This window comes from Dissoconium aciculare (assembly GCF_010015565.1).
Source record: "Dissoconium aciculare CBS 342.82 unplaced genomic scaffold K489scaffold_20, whole genome shotgun sequence".
NCBI lineage: Eukaryota > Fungi > Ascomycota > Dothideomycetes > Mycosphaerellales > Dissoconiaceae > Dissoconium > Dissoconium aciculare.
Genome location: NW_022984970.1, coordinates 199,544 through 217,205, shown reverse-complemented (window position 1 = coordinate 217,205; position 17,662 = coordinate 199,544). Strand labels below are relative to the sequence as shown.

Here is a 17,662-nt window from a genome sequence, read left to right as displayed (position 1 = left end):
GCTCATTTTCCCTACGCTTTGTCTAGTGTTATTACGGCCGCGCATGTACTTTCACCATGTCTCTTACGCTTAGCGGGCGCTTGACGCCAACAGACAAGCTTCTCCAATATCGAGTCCTTCGAAAAGAGAATTTAAGCACAGCCGAAAGGTCAAAGAGATCTCGCCAGGTTAACAAACTCCTAGCATCGTCAGCCCAGACGGGGACAAGTATCGAATACAATTTTGATGCTGCGGACTGGGAGCATACTGGGATTCTGCATGATGATCAGGAACTTATCCAGGACCTCCAGCAAAAGGCAACTCTACCTACCACGACTGATATTCTGAGTGCAGTGATCAGCAAGTTGCGGATGCTAGGAACGCTTGAGCAAGTACAACATCTTCATAGTCTACTACTTGAGCCACCGGCATTCGACATATATAAAGTGGATCACGTCGATCAGTTGAAGATTGCGCTACAGCGTCCTTTCACCTTACTCTTCGCTCCCCAATCATCTTCAGTTGGCTCAACTCACGCTTGGTCCATCAAAGACCAAATCGAGTCCCTCTATCAGGATGGTGTTGGATCTGCCTACCAGCCGGGAAGACGAAATGTGACCGGTGAGACGGCTACCGGTCGTGCTGATGTACCGCAGATGCGCCGGCTGTTTCTGAAAGAAGGCGATATAACGCAGGATGACTTGGGGACCAATTTCCTTGACCTCGTTAACCGGTCCGGCCATTCGTTTGTGCCAGATGCGATCAAGAGGATCGACCTTATTAGACAAATCAAACAGCGAATGCATAAGGGCGGTTTCAGCCGGTCGAACGGGACCCCGTCAGAGTCCACTGGTTTCATGCTCCTATCGCGACCCTCCGTATCTGGATGGCATACGGACAAGGCTGGGTATTGCACTGTACTGACTTGTCTTGAAGGCAAGAAGTTCTGGTTCACGCCTCGCGGAGACTGGGGAGCGAATTTGATGCGTCATTACTATAACGGCAGCGCGCGAGAGTCCAGCTTCTCCGAATTCACCGCTCAAGCTATCGAGGTTGGTGACACGCTGTAAGTACTTTCTCCAGTAAACCTAAAAATCTAGTAATATAGCTGACGCAGTATAGTATACAATGTCCAGGAACTCCCCACGCAGTCGTGACACCTTGCGACACCCTGTTTGGGGGCGATTTTGTTCTGATACCCTCGTTATATCATCGATCAATCAGAGTCATGCGCCTCACCCTGGAAGGCCGTTTGGAAAGTAATGAAGAGCTCGATGTGATCGATTACCAAAACCATGCCCTGATCTTAGACAATATCTGCGACTTCGAGGATATTATGGAGACGATCGACCATGAAGCGACCTGGGCTGAAGTTGGTGAGCTTCTCGAGAGCCAATCACTCCTGACCAGAGACAACGATTTCGGGTTCCGAAGGTGCCGTCAACCGCGGAGGGTTGTTGTTCCAAAGAAGGGTGATAAAAGGAAGGCAGAGCTACAGAACGCTCGGGTGTTGTTCTTGTTAGCCTGTGATAATTTTTGGTGGGGCCTACGCCATCAGAGAATCAGACCACAGGAGGGAGAGCTAGTATGGAGCGAAGAGAGCTCTGGACAGGCGCCGCAGAGTAGGGCTCCAGGCATCTTTGTTCAGAAACGATCGAGGAGGAAACGCGCGGTAAGCTCTGTCGGAGGAAGCCCAACCAGGGGCACATGATTACTGTCTCTGCTCGCCGTACGCTGGGCATAGGTTTCGCTACACGGGTTGATTGCCAGTCCTCATTTGAAAGCCACGCGTGCGGGTAGGCGCTGCAGCCATCGCCACGTAGATCCACCTGACCGACCATCTACCTGCACACGTACCGGCGATGGTTGGAAAGAGGAACAGGAATGCAACGGCCGGCATGGACTCTTTCGTCTGCACAGTAGCCGACGGTGGACGGTGCCTAATCACTCACGGACACGTCTTTCTGCAGGTGAAGTACGGCAGTCAAGTCTCTGATGTCAAGCCCGAAGTCACAAAATCTTGCCAAGCCCTTGATCCACATTGTGACGGTATTGAGTACGGTGCAGCTTACGCACATGCAAACAGATCGAGGACAATGATGCGCGACCAATCCCGTGCGTATCGTTCTGTGAATATGCACGATTTCACATATGCAGGCGGGGCCCATTTTCCACCGGAGGTAAAGACTAATCATGGTAACCAAGCTGCGGCTCAGACTACGCTAAAATGCCGTGGAGTGTTTTAGCACGACATCTCCGTCGAGGCTGCGTGGATTAGTAACAGACCCGTTGCACACAATCAGCTGTGGGAGATCAACATGCTTGTTTAGGCCCTGAGCTCTCAACTTGTCTATAACATCGAGGAGCTGAAGATGCTTAGGGGGCTGGAGGCCTATGAGATTTCTGGTTTCGAAAACTTGTGGTGTTGCCATTGTGGAATGAGTGATATGCGTAATCGGGCTAGTAACAGGTCGAGTGAGAAAAGAAGGCCATATTTTAGTCCGATCCCGACTTTTATACCTCGCACATTTGAAAGCATCGGAGGCCGATCAATGAGAGAGCACATCGTGTGTATGTGTTTATTGTGGATGTATGCTTGTTCCTCATTGGCAACGGTGCTCACCGATCCTTGAGACAAGGATTACGGACATGGTTATGATAACCCATGGATTCGAGCTATCATGATCGCCTCAACTCGAAAGAGGAGCTGCGTAAAAATTTGAATTCAAAAACTATTACTAAGAGATCCGGAAGTATCGCTTTGTTCCGCCTGGTCCACGGAGAGGGGTCACAGCACATCCATAGCTCGAGGCAGCAGCGCCTTCGATGCGTAAGTGGTCATGTAGAGAAAAGCTGCATGAGAGCGTGACATATGTATGCCCCTACCCTTGCCTTCACTCGTCATTTCAGGCTTTTGACCAAGACGCACGAAGTTTACTGCTTGTTTTCGTCAAGCATATCATTATGCCTTCTGCTTGTGCGCTCTGCGGTCAGATCTTCGACACCAGACAATCATACCGGCAGCATAAGCGAGATAGTCCGTCGCATAGGAACTCGGTCCGTTGCGACGATTGCCCTCGCGCTTTCTTGACGAAGTCGGAGCTTCGCCAGCACAAGCTTGACTCCCCGGGCCACGTCGCACCTGTTGAATGCCACGAATGCAATCAGCCTTTCGGTAGCCAAGCCTCGCTCCAACAGCATTTGCGCGACTCTTCTACTCACAGAATCTGCAATACGCAAGAAACACGCTCTAAGATCTTTGCTGTCTGGGGCGGCATGCATAATTTCGCCAGGTCGTATGGTTTGGATCGTGAGTCTACCAGTGACTTTGGCTCAATGAGATCGCCTAAATAACATCTTCATAGCATATGATGTCGAGGATGTCGCCGAGGCCAATGCCATTGCCGATGCAATGATAGCTCAAGAACGGCAACAATGATGAACATGGAACTCTGTGTACGGAGTTGGTCAGCCGCTTACGCGCATTCGAGATCTGAGTTCAGATCTGGTTCGTCCTAGAGAGCGTCATATAGTATAGCTGACCGTCAAAGCGCAATGGATTTGATAGAGCGCCACTTGTGAACAAGAACCCCGAAGTTGAGTTCACAAACAAGAAGCAATAAGTTCTCAAGACAATCGCCACAATCACAAGGTGTAAATTAAGGTTACGACTGGGGGAGCGGACACGCAGAGCCTCTTAAACCGTCTATGCCAGTTCAAATCACTCATTGGACCGGAGGCGCGCATTTGATCGTGCTGTCTCACGGGAGTCCATCTTTTGGCCCGGCCTTACTGTCTGACAGCACCAGTGCGGAAGGCGAGCTCCAGTGTAGTACGGAAAGGCCAGCGCTAAATATGAAACGAAACGGCCAAGAAACTACATCATGTTGCATTGTGTCTTGAGCGCCCAGTGTTTTCCGGCGCATAAGTTTTCGAACGTATTGTACGCAACCTTCTCTTCCACGAATGCTTTGAGGGAATTGCGCGCGCTTTCAAGGCTTAATGGATACCGTTAGACTGCGAGGCAGTCGTCCTCAGACAGGTCAGCCATGTTGGTGAAAATAGATGACGGGAGAAGAATGAGGACGATATGTTTGTATGGAGGAGACGCGCAGGGTCACGATTAAAGGGCCGGGCTAGGCAACGAGAGGCCTGGTAACTACGCTAGACCTTTCGGGTGCGGTCTCGCGGCCGATCCCGCTCGGACTTAGCCCGGACGGTATCATCGGAGCGAGCCCGTGAGGCGAACATCATTGCCGCGTAGCTCATGGCATTCCCGGCAAACGAGAACAGTAGCTGTTTCGGATTGACGGATGATGGGACTTCGTAGACATGCTCGCGTGAAACCAAAGCTCGGCGGCTGTGGCAGCCGTGATGAAATCCGATATACTGCTGCCCATTGGCGACGGCAGTGCCGAAGAAGAAATGACCTGGATCGGTGGTCACAACTCCTTGGGTGAACGTCTCGCGCAAGTCGACCATGTCGAGTACAGAGGAGTGAACTTGAATCTCCAGTAGGTCGCTGCGGCTTGCATCTGGCAGTGGCACGTGTCTGATAGGTCGAATGATCATTTGGCCTGGTTTTGCGTGGCTCACTCGGTGATTGCGACTATTCAGGGGTAGGTGTTCACGACATGTGGGACCATCTCCAGTCAGTGCATTCAGCGTGTCGTCTGGCAGGTACCGCAACACCTGGAGCTGACCATTTTGGAGGCGCAGTTCGGTCTCTCGGACGTTAGTTCGCTTGTTCACTAGCAGAGGAACAATCACGGAACGGAAAGAGTCTTCCGTGATGGGTCCCTTCAACATCACGGTCGCAGCCTTCAACGACGGCTGCTCTGCCATGACACACCGCACAAAGGCGCTCGCTGCACCCCAATAGGGGTAGTCTCCGTCGTCGATCGCAATCCATAGCAATTGTTTCGCGTCAGCTAACAAGATTTGAAGACTGTTGATCCAGGAGGTGGCGTCCATAGTACAGAGAATCGACTGCTTGCTGCTATCGAACACGACGAGGTCTACAGATTCGCCCACAACATGCTTCTCGGCGGCTTCCTTGAGCGCAATCACGTCGGAGATGTTTACACTTTCCCTGTCGGCCGCGACCAGCAAGGGCTGAGGGGTCTCCGGCGTGCCGCTGTTCTCGGACGGCTTGCGTCGCAGCAGCCAGACTGGGGTAGATGCATCGACGGAGAGCGAGCACAGACGATCCAACGTGTCATCTAATGCGATTTCTTGGGCACCAGCATCGCCTAAGACACAAATCAGCCCGTCTTCGACGAGCTTTTGAGTATAACTCGTATCGAGATCGTTTGAGTCAACGAAAAGCAAGGTATATGTCCTGCTAGAAAGCGTTTCATCATGTTTCACTCGTTCGCTTGCGAACATGTGTTGAGCGCATGCCGTACTCACGGAGCGAAACCTGGGGCGTTGGTGGGACTGGATACCCGGAAGCTTGCTCAAGATCAGAGATTGGAGTTCCAAGCGCTTGGTCGCAATGGCAATGTCACACGAGGGCCACTTGTGCGTGACTTGAGCGATGAGCTGCTGCATATCCATTTGCGCATCGTCGTGGGGTTGCATTGCGGAAATATCTGGAAGCCATACCGGGGCTAGGAATAACGAGTGGTAGGGCAACTCTGTTTGACCGTCGTGGGCAACTATTGATGTCGCACCTGTGATAGACATGGTAGGTATGCCTGAAGCGATGACCGTTAGTGACGTTAGTGCTCTTCCAGAAGCAAGCGTCACAACTCGATTTTCGAATTCAACCGCTCCGTCAAGGTTGGTCGGAGCGATCATAATCTCATCTACGGTGGCAAGAGTATATTCAGCGCCGGCGGACGCTATGCCGGGCTGGAGATAAGTTAGAGAGAAGATCCAGTCGAAGACCTGGAGGCTCTCGGATTCGTATGAGTGAAAGTCAAAATTGCTCTTGATCTGCCCGACAATGTGGTCTGGTCCAGCTGAATGCAAAACAACGGCGTCAGGACAATCTAGGCGGTCTTCCCAGCTTCCATCCAAAAGACTCTCAGTCGGTTGAGGTAAAGGAGTGTCACCGTTCGAATGTGAGCTGTTGGTCGACAATAACGAAAACAAGCCTTCAAAGGCGACGGCCCATTGGGTGGCCGCAGCCATGTTGTTGACCAACAGACGGAAAGAGTAGTGATCCATCGAGGATAAAGGCGCTACTAATAATTGGGTTTCGATGTCGGCATCACCGTCAAAGTCTTTGATGTCTGCCGTGTGGAATTGGAGACTCGTCAGTTTGACGGTCGGTGCTACGATACTGCAATCGCTCTCCAACTGACGAGCAGCGCGAATGACCATTTGGCAAAGCAGGGATGGTACGAGGATGCTTTCACCTTGGGCACGACGCTGATTGAGCCAATCCACTTCTTTGGCGCGGAGGATGTTTCGCCAGCACATGGACAGCGGTGTATCATGAGACACGCGCGCTCCTAGAAGCATATCACGGCAGTGCTGCCGGAAGCGGTGAGCGCGCGACACCCGACTTTCAGCCCAATGAATGGTGTCGTGATCCCAGGGATAAAGGGGATAGTCCATGAGCACCTGATTGGTCGTTTTTGACACGCCTAGGGTCCTGCACTTCTCCAGCGTGAGAGGGATTCGCGCGGAAATCATGGAGCCAACCAAAGAGAAAAGCGTCACAATGTCATCTGTGCCACGATTCAATGTACCGAAGTATGCCGGCGCACTCGCACCCCCAACCGTCTCCGAGATACTCTCTAGCGCAGGACCCTTGAGTGCGGGATGTGGTCCTACCTCGAGAATAGCATTAATTCCGGCTTCGTTCTGAGCCAAGGTACCGATCGCCTCGCGGAATCGCACGGTTTGGGTCATGTTTCGTGCCCAGTAATCCGAGGTCACTTCAGTCGGGTCGATGGCGCGTCCATAAACGGATGAGTACATGACTACAGCGTTTTCCGGTGCGGGCGTGGCGGGAGCGACAGCTGCATTGTCGAGTGCCTCTCGGTACGGAATGGATAGTGGCAGCATATGATGCGAGTGGAAAGCGGTATCCACACGAAGCTTGCGGCAGAATATGCCCTCTTCCTTGAAGCGTGCGACTATTTCGTCGATGCACTCCGCGTCGCCGGAAATGGTGCAACTCGACGGGGAATTGATACATGCCAAGTCGACTCGGCCGTTGTATGTTTTGAGCATTTCAGTGCACTCAACAGCGGTCATAGTGATGGCCGCCATCGCACCAGGCTTGTTGGCTGAAGCGGCGCTCATGAAAACACCACGATAGTAAGCGATAATGATTGCATCTCGCAGCGACAGGATACCCGCAGCGTGAGCTGCGGCAATCTCGCCTGACGAATGTCCGACGGTCGCTTTGGGTTGCAAGCCAATGCTTCGACAGAATGCCAGCAGACCCAACTGAAGCGCTGTGCAGAGAGGCTGAGAGTAGCGAGAACTCGTGATGTGGGAATGGCTCGGAGGGAGGACGAGCTCGTCACGGATACTCCACGACGGCGCTTCGGGCAATGATGCGAGAATCGCATCGCATTGATCGATTGTCTCCGTGAAGGCCGGACAGACATCCACTAGCATACTACCCATCTGCGCCCATTGGGCACCCTGTCCAGTGAATACAAAGGCGAAGCTTCGGGGACCATCTCCCCCAGAAGACGAGATGACTGGCGGCGCAGCTTCGCCAGGACCGGCCTGTAGTTGAAGGACGAGATCCTCGAGCGTTGAAGCTACAAAATATTGCGACTTTTGCAGAAGCGATCGGCGCAGCAGAGACATATACGAGACGTCGCCGAGGGGGCTCTTTTGATCGACTAGATATGCAGCAAGATCGGCACGGCTCTGCGCAAGGGCTGAGTCCGTCTCGGCGGAGAGCCTGACTAAATGTGGCCGGGAAGCGTTCAGAGGAGCTGTGGTTTGTGGGCGAATGTACTGCTCTAGCACAACATGGCCGTTAGCACCACCGAAACCAAAGGAATTGACGCCTGCCAAGCGCGGAATCTGATTCTTTTGCGGCCACTGCAGGAGCTCTTGGGGAATGTGAAGGTCCTTGAAATTGATCTTGGGGTTTAGCTCCTTGATATGCAGCTGGGCCGGGATGGCTCCTCGATTCAGACATTCAATCGTCTTGATAATGCCAATGAGGGCAGCACACGCTTCGAGATGGCCAACGTGGCACTTGATCGAACCCACGATAAGCTTTTCGCGGCGCGGTACTGTTGTGAACACGCGTTCAATTGCGCCTAGCTCGATCGGATCGCCCACCTTGGTACCTGTTCCGTGTGCTTCAAGGTAGTCGACCTCGCTCGGATCTACGCCGATACTCGAGTACAACTTCCGGATGTTATCTTCCTGTGCTTCGCCCGAAGGCAGCGTGATGCCGTTCGTCCGGCCATCTTGATTGAGTCTAGAGCCGCGGATGATCGCGCGTATGGGATCATTGTCAGCGATTGCCTGGCTCAAGGGCTTCAGAACAATGGCCATGACGCCTTCGCCACGCGCATAGCCGTCGCCAGAGGCATCGAATGAGTGACACCGCCCGCGAGGGCTGAGAAATCCCAACTCGCTCATCGTGACGAACATGTCGGGATTGAGTATGATATTCGCTCCGCAGACGACGGCCTGTTGCGCGTCACCGGCTCTCAGGGCGTTTGAGGCCATGTGCAGAGCAGTGATAGTCGATGAGCAGGCGGTATCGATGACCATGGAGGGACCGCGAAGGTCAAAAAAGTAGCTGACACGGTTGGCTGCGATTGAATTTGCGGTCCCGGTTGAATGATATTTGGGCGTTGCATCTATGTCTCGCAGCAGGCTGGTACCATAGTCATTGACAAAGAGACCCGCATAGACAGCGGTGTCGGAACCACGAAGTTTCTCCAGAGCGATGCCTGCGCTCTCGAACGCCTCCCAGCAAACTTCCAAAAGCATCCGCTGTTGGGGATCGATAGCTGCAGCTTCAACTGGAGCGATGCCAAAGACGCCATTGTCGAAGGCCTCCAGGCTGTTTTTCATGAGATAAGCGTGTTGCACGTTCGTCATGCCCTTGTTCTTCCCTTGGTCCCGGTCATAATAACCAGAGAAACGCACGTCGGTACTGGATTGTAGGTCCTCTCCCTTCAGTAGGGAGCTCCAAAGCTCAGCCGGATTGTTTGCCCCAGCAACTCGGCATGAAGTGCCAATGATGGCAATAGGATCCTCCGAGGGAGCCATTTGAGTTTTTCGAAAGACAAGCTTTGGCGTGTTACCGTATATGCCCACCAATGCTTAGATATAGACGAAGCGATTTCGGGAGGGCTCCTGGCAAGATTAAGACGAAGGGTCCGGCGTTGATCCGCTTTGTTATTCACCTTGTTATTACTACACGTGAGGGCGAATGAGGATGATTGACTGCTAGCACTATCCACGGGACTGTATATATCAATTACCGGTCACTCACGAGCAGTTCACTTACCTGGCTTTTCTTAAAGGATGGGCGCTTGTGACATCAATGATCGCAGCTGGCCATTTCAGAAATTTGTCCATCCTCCAGCCTGAACGGAGGCGTCTCCGCATGTCTCAAGTGAGCACAAGTAACATCTCCGCATGAAGACCGTAGACCTCCCAGAAGAGACGTGATGCAGCCACGTGCGGGTTGAATGGGAACTCCAAGGTACGGCGACCCTGTGCATATGCCCATGCGGTCTTGTTGAGCTGGACAATGGTCTCCGCCTTACCTCCGTCGCCGCTCGCTTGCAGACCTGACGGGAGGCGGAGGGGTTGTTCACTTAAAGTCATCGTCATGTTTGCAGAAGGATGCCGCTAGCCTCGCCTCGAGTGAGTGTACGGTGATATCACGAGGTAGATGTGAGCGAAACTTGCAAATCTTCGAGTGACGTGATGATTCGCGAGAGCCAAGTCGCGTAATGGGGTTCTTGAAAAGGCAGACGCGTGCGTGGTGGCAGGGTGCAGATGCGATCATCGCCCTAGCGGGGCGGCGCGTATGTGCGGCAAACTGGGAGCGGAGTCACGGAGTTGGGGTCGGAGCTGGCGTTCGAGCGGGCCGACCCGACGGAATTCCAACGACTCATCTCGGGAAACAATGTACAGCACATACATGTACTCGTCAGTACTGTGGAGGCTCGCCGGAGTTGCCGCAATTCACACGGATGCCAGGACCTCTTGCGTCAAACGACACGGCTGTGAAAGATGCGCGCCGATAGCTCTTACACGTCCTTGCGGGGGACAGATAAAAGACCATGCTACCATCGGAGCGAGATGAGTTGATTCCAAGCGCACGTCGCCCTTTCTCCTCCACTATACAGCAATTTACCCCGACGCCGATCCGACCAGCATGTACAGATCCTCCATTGCCCGAATATTGACTCTTTGTCTGCTATTGCGGTTATGGCCATACGTCGCGGCGGACGAGTGGACTGAACCATCTCTGTTCCACGGAACGTCAATTCTCATTTACCCCGACTACGAGGGACATCAAGCGAGAAATCACACCGCGACGGCTGCGAGGTTCTACTGCTACTATGGAGTGAAGGGGTACCTCACGTTTGGGTGGTGCGCATGACGAGGTTGCATTGAAAGAGTCTCAGCTGAACGGTACCAGGTGGCTGCCTGCCGCGGCCGATGCCGATTACTCGCATGTTGCGCCCGACAATGAGGTATGACATGGTGGCGTCTTCGCAGTGCGCGAAGATTCTTCAGGTGTTGGGCTCCTGATTGACTGATCGGCGCCAATAGGATTTCGAGTGGTATGAGCATACCACGACCGCAATAACCTGCATCAATGGACGATGTCACGTTGGAGTGGCCAACTGGAACAACAATAATGATTCCAAAAAGCCCGCATTCGTGGAGAAATATGTCCTGGGATCAGCTCCGCTGATGAATGACAACGCTGGCAAGTTCCACGTGTCGTACTTCGACCGCGAAGGTGGGCCTGTGGTGGTGGGGACCGTGCGTACTTTGAGCGGTCGTCAATCATTCGTGGATGAATGCTACAAGGCCCTGCGCACGTTACGCCGCATGCGGGAACAGCGAGGGCTCGAGATTCCATTTCAATTGAATGACATCTGTGGAGCTCCCACGCGGAGTGATTCGCTTCAGCAGCCATTGTTACTCGGGTAAGTAGCAATGCAAGTTTGGCACCGATGGCGTTTCAAGACGGGTGAGATAAGCGATCAGAAGGAATTTGAGGCAGATCGGAGGGATCAGCAGAGTCGTTTGAATCCTGACGTGCACTGTATTAGGATGTAGAGCACAGATAGCGCTGAAGCGATCGTTCTGATCGACATCCTATGACGGCACCTCGCGTCCTCTATAGAACTCGAGTGATGCCCGCAACTCCGCTAGTGTCAGATTGACTCCGAAGGGGGACAGTCTCGGTAAACACAGACATGGATTAATAGACAAGGGACAAGAGGGTGCCACAGGTTCCACTGCCCAGGCCACAGTACACGAGAAGCTTCTATGTGGCGTTCATGCTGCTTGATCGACCGACGTCAGTGGCCCCTTCATTATTAGAGATCTTTAATGCAAGTACATGATATAATGAAAAGCTCCCCATAACAGCGCTCAACGATTCTAAAGCGTGACAAACGTGAAGAAGTCATGGCGATGGAGGACAATCCCGAGTGGAACCCGCTGGTACGGCGCGTTCTGTTTTTCACCGGATTGATCGTTCTCGCCGAGCCATTAGCCGCAACGATGCTTCTCTCCTTCGTTGCGTTCATGGTGCGCGACTTCCCTGCTGTCGACAACGACCGTGTCGCTTTCTGGTGTGGACTTCTCAGTAAAGACCACCGCTCCTTCCATTCCGGACCGCCGTCACTGACGATCCGACCTAAGCATCCGCCTACTTCGTCGCCCAGGTGTTTACAGCGCCGATTTACGGCATCTTGAGTGACCGTATCGGTCGCAAACCGGTTCTGTTGTTCGGGCTTGTCGGATCTGCGGTGTGCACTGTCATTTTCGGCACGGCGAAGAACACTACGGTAGCAATCGTCTCGCGTGTGCTGTGTGGTGTGTTCAATGGTAAGCAAGTAGATGATCCCAGTCCCTAAAATCATGCGCAATCTTCTGAATGTCGACAGGAAATGCCGGTGTTTCCCGGACGGCCATAGGAGAGTTGGCTGTGAACCATAACCTGCACCAGGGTCGCGCATTCGCGCTGTTTGGATTCTGTACAGCATTGGGCACCCTTATCGGGCCACTCCTTGGAGGCTTCCTCTGCCAACCAGCGGAAAAGTACCGTTTCGATGGACCGGGTGGCATGTTCAAAATTTATCCATATCTGCTGCCGTGCCTGATAGGAGCTGGGTACAACATTACCATTGTGGCACTGAGCGTCCTGTTTCTGCCTGAGACAAACATCGAAATCAAGGGAAGGTCGCAAGAGACAGAAGACGCTGCGAGCGAAGAGACTCCACTTCTTCCTCAAGATCGCGATGAAACCACCAAAGACCCTCCAAAGAACATGACAGGTCTTGTCGTCTTGATGCTTTGCTATCTGTCAGTCGAATGCCTTGCTCTTCGCGAAACAAGTCCGCTGATGTAGGCCCAGGTCCATTACACTCCATGTCATAGCATTTGACGACATGTACCCGGTCGTGGCAGCCACACTGCCGCCTATTGGTCTTGGATACACATCTATCCAGGTTGCAACTACCTTACTCTTGACCAGCCCCGTCTTGTTCGCTGTCCAGCTGATTGGATATCCCATATTGTCGACACGCTTCTCATACACAAAGCTTTGGGGATTGTCCTCGATACTCTTCCTGTTCGTCTACTTGGCATGTCCATTCGCCATTTTGCTACCAGCAGGGTCCTGGCTACAATGGAGTTCTTTCTGCGGACTCCTTGCCATTCGAATATCGGCCGTGGTCATTGGCTACACCAGTCTAGCGGTGTTGGTGGGGGGTTCACAGAGCTATCTCATTTTTAATCCTTTGTCATGACTGACGATCATATCCAGCTTGCGTTGGCTGCACCACCGAATGCCAGGGGGGCTACCGTGTCTATCGCACAAGCCGTCGTGTCGGCAAGTCGGGCAGTAGGACCGGCCTTGGCGGGCGCTCTGTGGTCCTGGGGCCTTTCGAACCACCTCCCCGCCCCCCTAAACCAGAACATTCTGGTAAGTGTTCGCAAAGCTCCACTCCTTGATGTATTACATTTAAAATGCTCATGGTTCTTCCCCAGTTTCTCTTCATGTGTCTCGCTGCTGCGCTTCAGGTCATGACCACCTTCGGCCTGTCTTTTAGCGATTTCCAGGAATCTGTGCAGTCGAAGTAGCATGAGAAAAATGAATTGGTGCCGCACGTGAAGGCATTTTTCTGGTAGCTAATGATAGTTTCGCCACTTTCGTGCAGCATTTTTTATGAGCCTTGATGTTCTTAGAGATGCGAGAGATGGCATTCATGCTCACTGTAGCCACAACTTCATCGCTACTTCGAATCATACTGTGCAGTCAAACACCTTCCCAGGCCCGGAGGTCTAAGGACCACGTCATGCTTGCATTCGATGAGTCGCTTTCGTAATTACGAAGTGAGTATAAGAGACTGTACCACAAATCCTAAACGAATCGCCCGGTCGGCTTGCCATGAGGCAGATTTCATCATTCATGCTAGCAGGAAGAGGGAGGTCGGAGCACAAACGTGCCTGAGACGAATGGAGCCCGTTTTTCGGTAACTGACCAATTGACCGCGAATACTCTCGGGACCAACATCTCTCAAAGCTCACGCGAGCAGAGTTCCGCCATTCACCTCCACAAGCGACCCTGTCGCATAAGAACAACGCATGAAGTAGATATACGCTTCGGACAGCTCCTCCGGAGTACCGACACTCTTGGTCAAGGTCCGGTCACGAAAGCCCGCGAGCACGCGTTCCAGCCGGTCCTCAGGTATTTCACTGAACATCTCCGTGTGCACCGCGCCCGGGCTGACCGTGTTGACACGGATGGGTGCCAATTCGACAGCGAGGCCCCGTGCGAGTCCCTCCAAGCCGGAGCAGTACCCGGCCACCGCCGTCCAGTTCTTCGCCGGTCGGTGCCCGCCGGTGCCGCTCGTGAAGGTGATGGAAGATGTGCGGGCGACATTCATATATTTGGCGGCCAGCCCGCCGAGCAGCGCAGGGGCGATGAACCGCACGTTGCCGAGCTTTTGCAGTGCGCTGACCTCGAAATCGCCGACAGGTTGGATCTTGATGCCGTCTCCAGCGGTGAAAACAATATGATCAAGTGGCTTTGTCTTGGTGATGGTTTGGAGCATCGACTCCAGGTTTTCCCGCGTAGTGTTCGGGTCGGAGAGGTCGCAGACTTGACCGTTCACTGATTGGGCTGCATCAGGCACTGCACCTCGCAGACGCTCGAGTGCCGAGTCTAGCTTGGAAGTTCGCGAGGAGGAGATGGTGACGATGGCGCCGAGCTCCAGAGCGTGCTCCGCGACCGAGAACCCGATTCCCGAAGAACCGCCGAGCACTAACACCCGGGCCTGGGAAAGTAGCTTGGTATATTTGGAGGCCATCGCAGTGAAGCAGTGGTTTCGTCTTGTCTAGATTGGGAGATTTGTGTCTTCTAAATTGTTGTAGTGGAATTGTGATGAACGCTTATTGGCAAAGATGAAGCATTGGATCAGCAGAACGACGTCACACATCATGGACCATGACCGCCATAGCTCCACACGTATGTGGGGTAAAGAGATCCAGCGGGCGGAATGCTCCGCCCGCTCAACTAATACGAAAGATCTGCTAGATAGTCGAGACATCAACCGCGCTTAGCTCGAAGATGCAACAATTCAAGCATCGAAGCAATCCACCCGCTGCATCCCCTGCCGTTTGGACTCCATTCAATCGGAGCTCAAAGCGGAGGTATCAATGGGCCTAAAGAAGCACGCCGATCGATCCAGTTCCGAATCGGCTGCCACTTCCGACAAGTGTGTTCCACACTCCGTCCTAAAGCGACAGGCGACGGTGCTTGGTCTCCTGCACACATAATGGCCTACATAACCCGATCCAAGCAATGCTCCATATGTGGGATCCTGTTTGCATCTGACATATTATGATGCACCGCTCCGAGTTGATTCTGTATGTAAAGTGCGTCAATCCTTTTCGAAGTGCGCTGACACAATGCAGAGAATGTGCTACATCTGGCTCGAAGTGATATAGTCTAGGGTCCGCTCGCGTCGACTTTGGTAGGAAAGGCTTTTCTTCGACTTCGATAAGAATAGGAAACTTATCTGGGATTGCAGTATGTGATCAGTATCAAAGTCTAGCACCGGGATGTTCGACTCGCTTTACACAATTCGTAGAAGGTCTTTCCATCTCAATTCGGGTTCCGCAGTTGGTGGTCCAAAGCATTCAACTTGAGCGTCACGGGCACGAATATAGTTGCCCGTCTTGCTGTCAATGGTCAGACCGCCCGTGAATATTCTCACCTCGTACTCGGTCGCTCTTCGTACATCTAGTATTTTGGTTCAAAAGATGAAAAGTCGTGTCCGAGATGCAAACGCCGATAAAGACGTCACCGATCGCACTGCCGCTTCGTGTCCAATGAAATCTGTAAGGACACGAAATTGCACACGCAGCAGGAATACAACGGTTAATTACTGTACGACATGAGGATTCGCAGCTGCCTCAAGGAGCGAGTGGAGGGACGTGCCGCCATCACCATGGCGATGCACCTGCTGCAAAGCGGAGGAAGCTGGGCAATGTGTAAGTATTTCGTGTGCTTAATGCAGGCGCGTCGTGAAGTTATGCGAATCTGCGCGCACGGGCCGCCGGCCTTGTGCAGCCTGCACGCCATTCCGGACGCGGCGGCGCTGGTTTCCAGATGCCGAGGGCCCGTCAGGGAGATCGCTGGCATCACTCCATCCGTGCGCTGGTCTTTTACGATCGCGAATGATTTATCACGGAATTAAAACCGCTGCTTAACAATCAATGTCGATCAGTTTAACCTTTTTGATTCTGTGATGTCCATCCAGAAGTAATATCAAAATGCAAATATATTTGGCCATCAAGCAAACATACCAACCTCAGTCAGCCATATGACCGTCCCAGTCCCGAACGGCGAGGCCACTGTGGCTGTCTCTATTATCGATCCGAACGAAGTCATCGGCGTTCCGGCTCGTTTGTTCTTGACTCCGCAGATAGAGGGCACGGCCTACAGCAACACACCTTGCTTATGCTTCTATATCGAGCATAAGGATGTGAACGGCAAGGTCACACGACTCCTTTTTGACCTTGGGATCCGCAAAGATTGGAAATCGTCTCCGCCTACCGGTACGCGGTCCTCGAGCGAAGAGGCTTTGTTGCGAAAGAACTAGGATCACTGATATTAGCGAGCAGTCGTCAATGCGGTCGAGTCGATGGGCGTCACTATCAACACTAAACACGACGTCCCTGAACTCCTGCGCCAACATGATGTCGAGCCTGCCAGCATCGATCACATCATCCTTTCCCATGGGCACTTCGACCACGTCGGGGACATTAACCTGTTCCCACCCAGCGTCGGCGTCGTCGTTGGCCCGGGATTCCAGAGCCATCTCCTGCCCGGGTACCCCGAAGTGCCCGATTCGGCGCTCGAGACAGCCGCGTTCACCGGCCGCAAGCTCACCGAGCTGAACTTCGCCGCCGCCACGCAGGAGATCGCCTCGCTGCAGACCCTCGACTGGTTCGGCGACGGCAGCTTCTTCTTGCTCGAGACACCAGGGCACGCTGTTGGCCACATCAGCGCACTCGCCCGAACGACGACAGCCGCCCGCGATGGCGGCGACACATTTTTGCTGCTGTCCGGCGACTGCTGCCATCACGCCGGCGAGCTGCGGCCGCACGAGCGCTGCCCGCTCCCCACCGGCGCGCTTACAGCACATGCCGACCTTCCATGCGATACGTACTTGTCTACAGACGAGTACGTCGCTCGGCATCCGCTGCGATGCCTCGATCGGCCCTTCTTTTCGCCAGCGGCAGGCGGGTTCAATATGGACGCGGCGCAGATGCGGCGGACATTGGACGAGGGCATCGCGCCCCTCGATGCGGACCCGCGCGTGCTGGTGATCCCGGCGCATGAGCATTGGTTGTTGGACGTCGTGGAGTTCTTCCCGAGCACGGCAAATGATTGGCGGGAGAAGAAGTGGAAGGAAAAGGCTAAGTGGAGGTTTTTACAAGACTTCACATAATCATCTTTGTTTCGGCGACAATCGTCCCTTTCATTTCTGGGGGCACGGAAATGGAGACAAACCAAGGCCGCATTCTTGTTATGGTAGGATATCTTGATAACAGTTTTCAGCATCAGAAGATATCTGAAACTCACCTATTGCCCGCCTCTACCGCGTTGACGTGGACGACAATCTGGTTGTCGGAGGCGGTCGTGTAACACTCGTATGTGCTTGTCCTAAGCGCCGGGAATACTCCTTTAAAGAAGACGTCAATCGCTGTGCTCGCTATAGAGTTGATCTCCTTTATAAGCGAATCACTTGAAAGTAGTGGCGATACTACTACACGGGGCATTAGAAAAGCTGCCACGGCCGGCAGCGGCACCAAATCTGGCCATAGGCGAAGGTTAATAATCATTTATACTTTGTTGTTGATTGTTATGTGCTAACAGGATCCAGATCTTCGAGAAGCCTTTAAATGAGATTCTTGATTTGCTTAAGCAGACTGACGAGCAGGGGAATGCTTGTGCACAATGCAATAGGGTTAC

The 17,662-nt window shown here is 53.2% G+C and overlaps 7 protein-coding genes across 7 annotated transcripts; 4 read left to right on the top strand and 3 right to left on the bottom strand.

Annotated features, from left to right (window-relative positions):
- Window positions 1–56: 56 nt before the first annotated feature.
- On the top strand, window positions 57–1,690 carry K489DRAFT_327858 (uncharacterized protein; the record flags this gene model as incomplete). Its single annotated transcript, XM_033602020.1, has 2 exons — window positions 57–1,045; window positions 1,102–1,690. 2 exons carry the CDS (start codon window positions 57–59, stop codon window positions 1,688–1,690), a joined length of 1,578 nt encoding a protein of 525 aa, XP_033455341.1.
- Window positions 1,691–1,805: 115 nt separating this feature from the next.
- K489DRAFT_129122 (uncharacterized protein) lies at window positions 1,806–2,273 on the bottom strand. Its single transcript, XM_033599030.1, has one exon. It carries the CDS (start codon window positions 2,172–2,174, stop codon window positions 1,920–1,922), a length of 255 nt encoding a protein of 84 aa, XP_033455340.1. The 5' UTR covers window positions 2,175–2,273; the 3' UTR covers window positions 1,806–1,919.
- Window positions 2,274–6,871: 4,598 nt separating this feature from the next.
- Window positions 6,872–9,189, bottom strand: K489DRAFT_391302 (thiolase-like protein; the record flags this gene model as incomplete). The annotated part of the gene is made up of 3 exons (XM_033606682.1): window positions 6,872–6,953; window positions 6,980–8,910; window positions 9,067–9,189. The coding sequence occupies 3 exons, from the start codon at window positions 9,187–9,189 to the stop codon at window positions 6,872–6,874; spliced, it is 2,136 nt and encodes a 711-aa protein (XP_033455339.1).
- A 909-nt stretch (window positions 9,190–10,098) lies between these two features.
- On the top strand, window positions 10,099–11,526 carry K489DRAFT_385091 (uncharacterized protein). The gene is made up of 3 exons (XM_033606014.1): window positions 10,099–10,527; window positions 10,577–10,631; window positions 10,711–11,526. Exons 1-3 carry the CDS (start codon window positions 10,310–10,312, stop codon window positions 11,095–11,097), a joined length of 660 nt encoding a protein of 219 aa, XP_033455338.1. The 5' UTR covers window positions 10,099–10,309; the 3' UTR covers window positions 11,098–11,526.
- A 54-nt stretch (window positions 11,527–11,580) lies between these two features.
- On the top strand, window positions 11,581–13,260 carry K489DRAFT_413921 (MFS general substrate transporter; the record flags this gene model as incomplete). The annotated part of the gene is made up of 6 exons (XM_033608104.1): window positions 11,581–11,761; window positions 11,818–12,003; window positions 12,063–12,480; window positions 12,533–12,881; window positions 12,944–13,102; window positions 13,168–13,260. 6 exons carry the CDS (start codon window positions 11,581–11,583, stop codon window positions 13,258–13,260), a joined length of 1,386 nt encoding a protein of 461 aa, XP_033455337.1.
- A 443-nt stretch (window positions 13,261–13,703) lies between these two features.
- Window positions 13,704–14,489, bottom strand: K489DRAFT_374474 (short chain dehydrogenase; the record flags this gene model as incomplete). The annotated part of the gene is made up of 1 exon (XM_033603530.1): window positions 13,704–14,489. One exon carries the CDS (start codon window positions 14,487–14,489, stop codon window positions 13,704–13,706), a length of 786 nt encoding a protein of 261 aa, XP_033455336.1.
- A 1,390-nt stretch (window positions 14,490–15,879) lies between these two features.
- Window positions 15,880–17,560, top strand: K489DRAFT_385089 (putative N-acyl homoserine lactonase AttM). The gene is made up of 2 exons (XM_033606013.1): window positions 15,880–16,242; window positions 16,309–17,560. Exons 1-2 carry the CDS (start codon window positions 16,008–16,010, stop codon window positions 17,136–17,138), a joined length of 1,065 nt encoding a protein of 354 aa, XP_033455335.1. The 5' UTR covers window positions 15,880–16,007; the 3' UTR covers window positions 17,139–17,560.
- Window positions 17,561–17,662: the final 102 nt, after the last annotated feature.

Excerpts from the sequence above, each read along its gene's own strand:
- K489DRAFT_385089 (XM_033606013.1), top strand. The coding sequence starts at position 16,008 with ATGACCGTCCCAGTCCCGAACGGCGAGGCCACTGTGGCTGTCTCTATT. Across the intron at positions 16,243-16,308 it reads GAAATCGTCTCCGCCTACCG|TCGTCAATGCGGTCGAGTCG; the intron begins GTACGCGGTCCT and ends ATTAGCGAGCAG.
- K489DRAFT_385091 (XM_033606014.1), top strand. The coding sequence starts at position 10,310 with ATGTACAGATCCTCCATTGCCCGAATATTGACTCTTTGTCTGCTATTG. Across the intron at positions 10,528-10,576 it reads GGGTACCTCACGTTTGGGTG|GTGGCTGCCTGCCGCGGCCG; the intron begins GTGCGCATGACG and ends GAACGGTACCAG. Across the intron at positions 10,632-10,710 it reads ATGTTGCGCCCGACAATGAG|GATTTCGAGTGGTATGAGCA; the intron begins GTATGACATGGT and ends CGGCGCCAATAG.
- K489DRAFT_129122 (XM_033599030.1), bottom strand. The coding sequence starts at position 2,174 with ATGATTAGTCTTTACCTCCGGTGGAAAATGGGCCCCGCCTGCATATGT.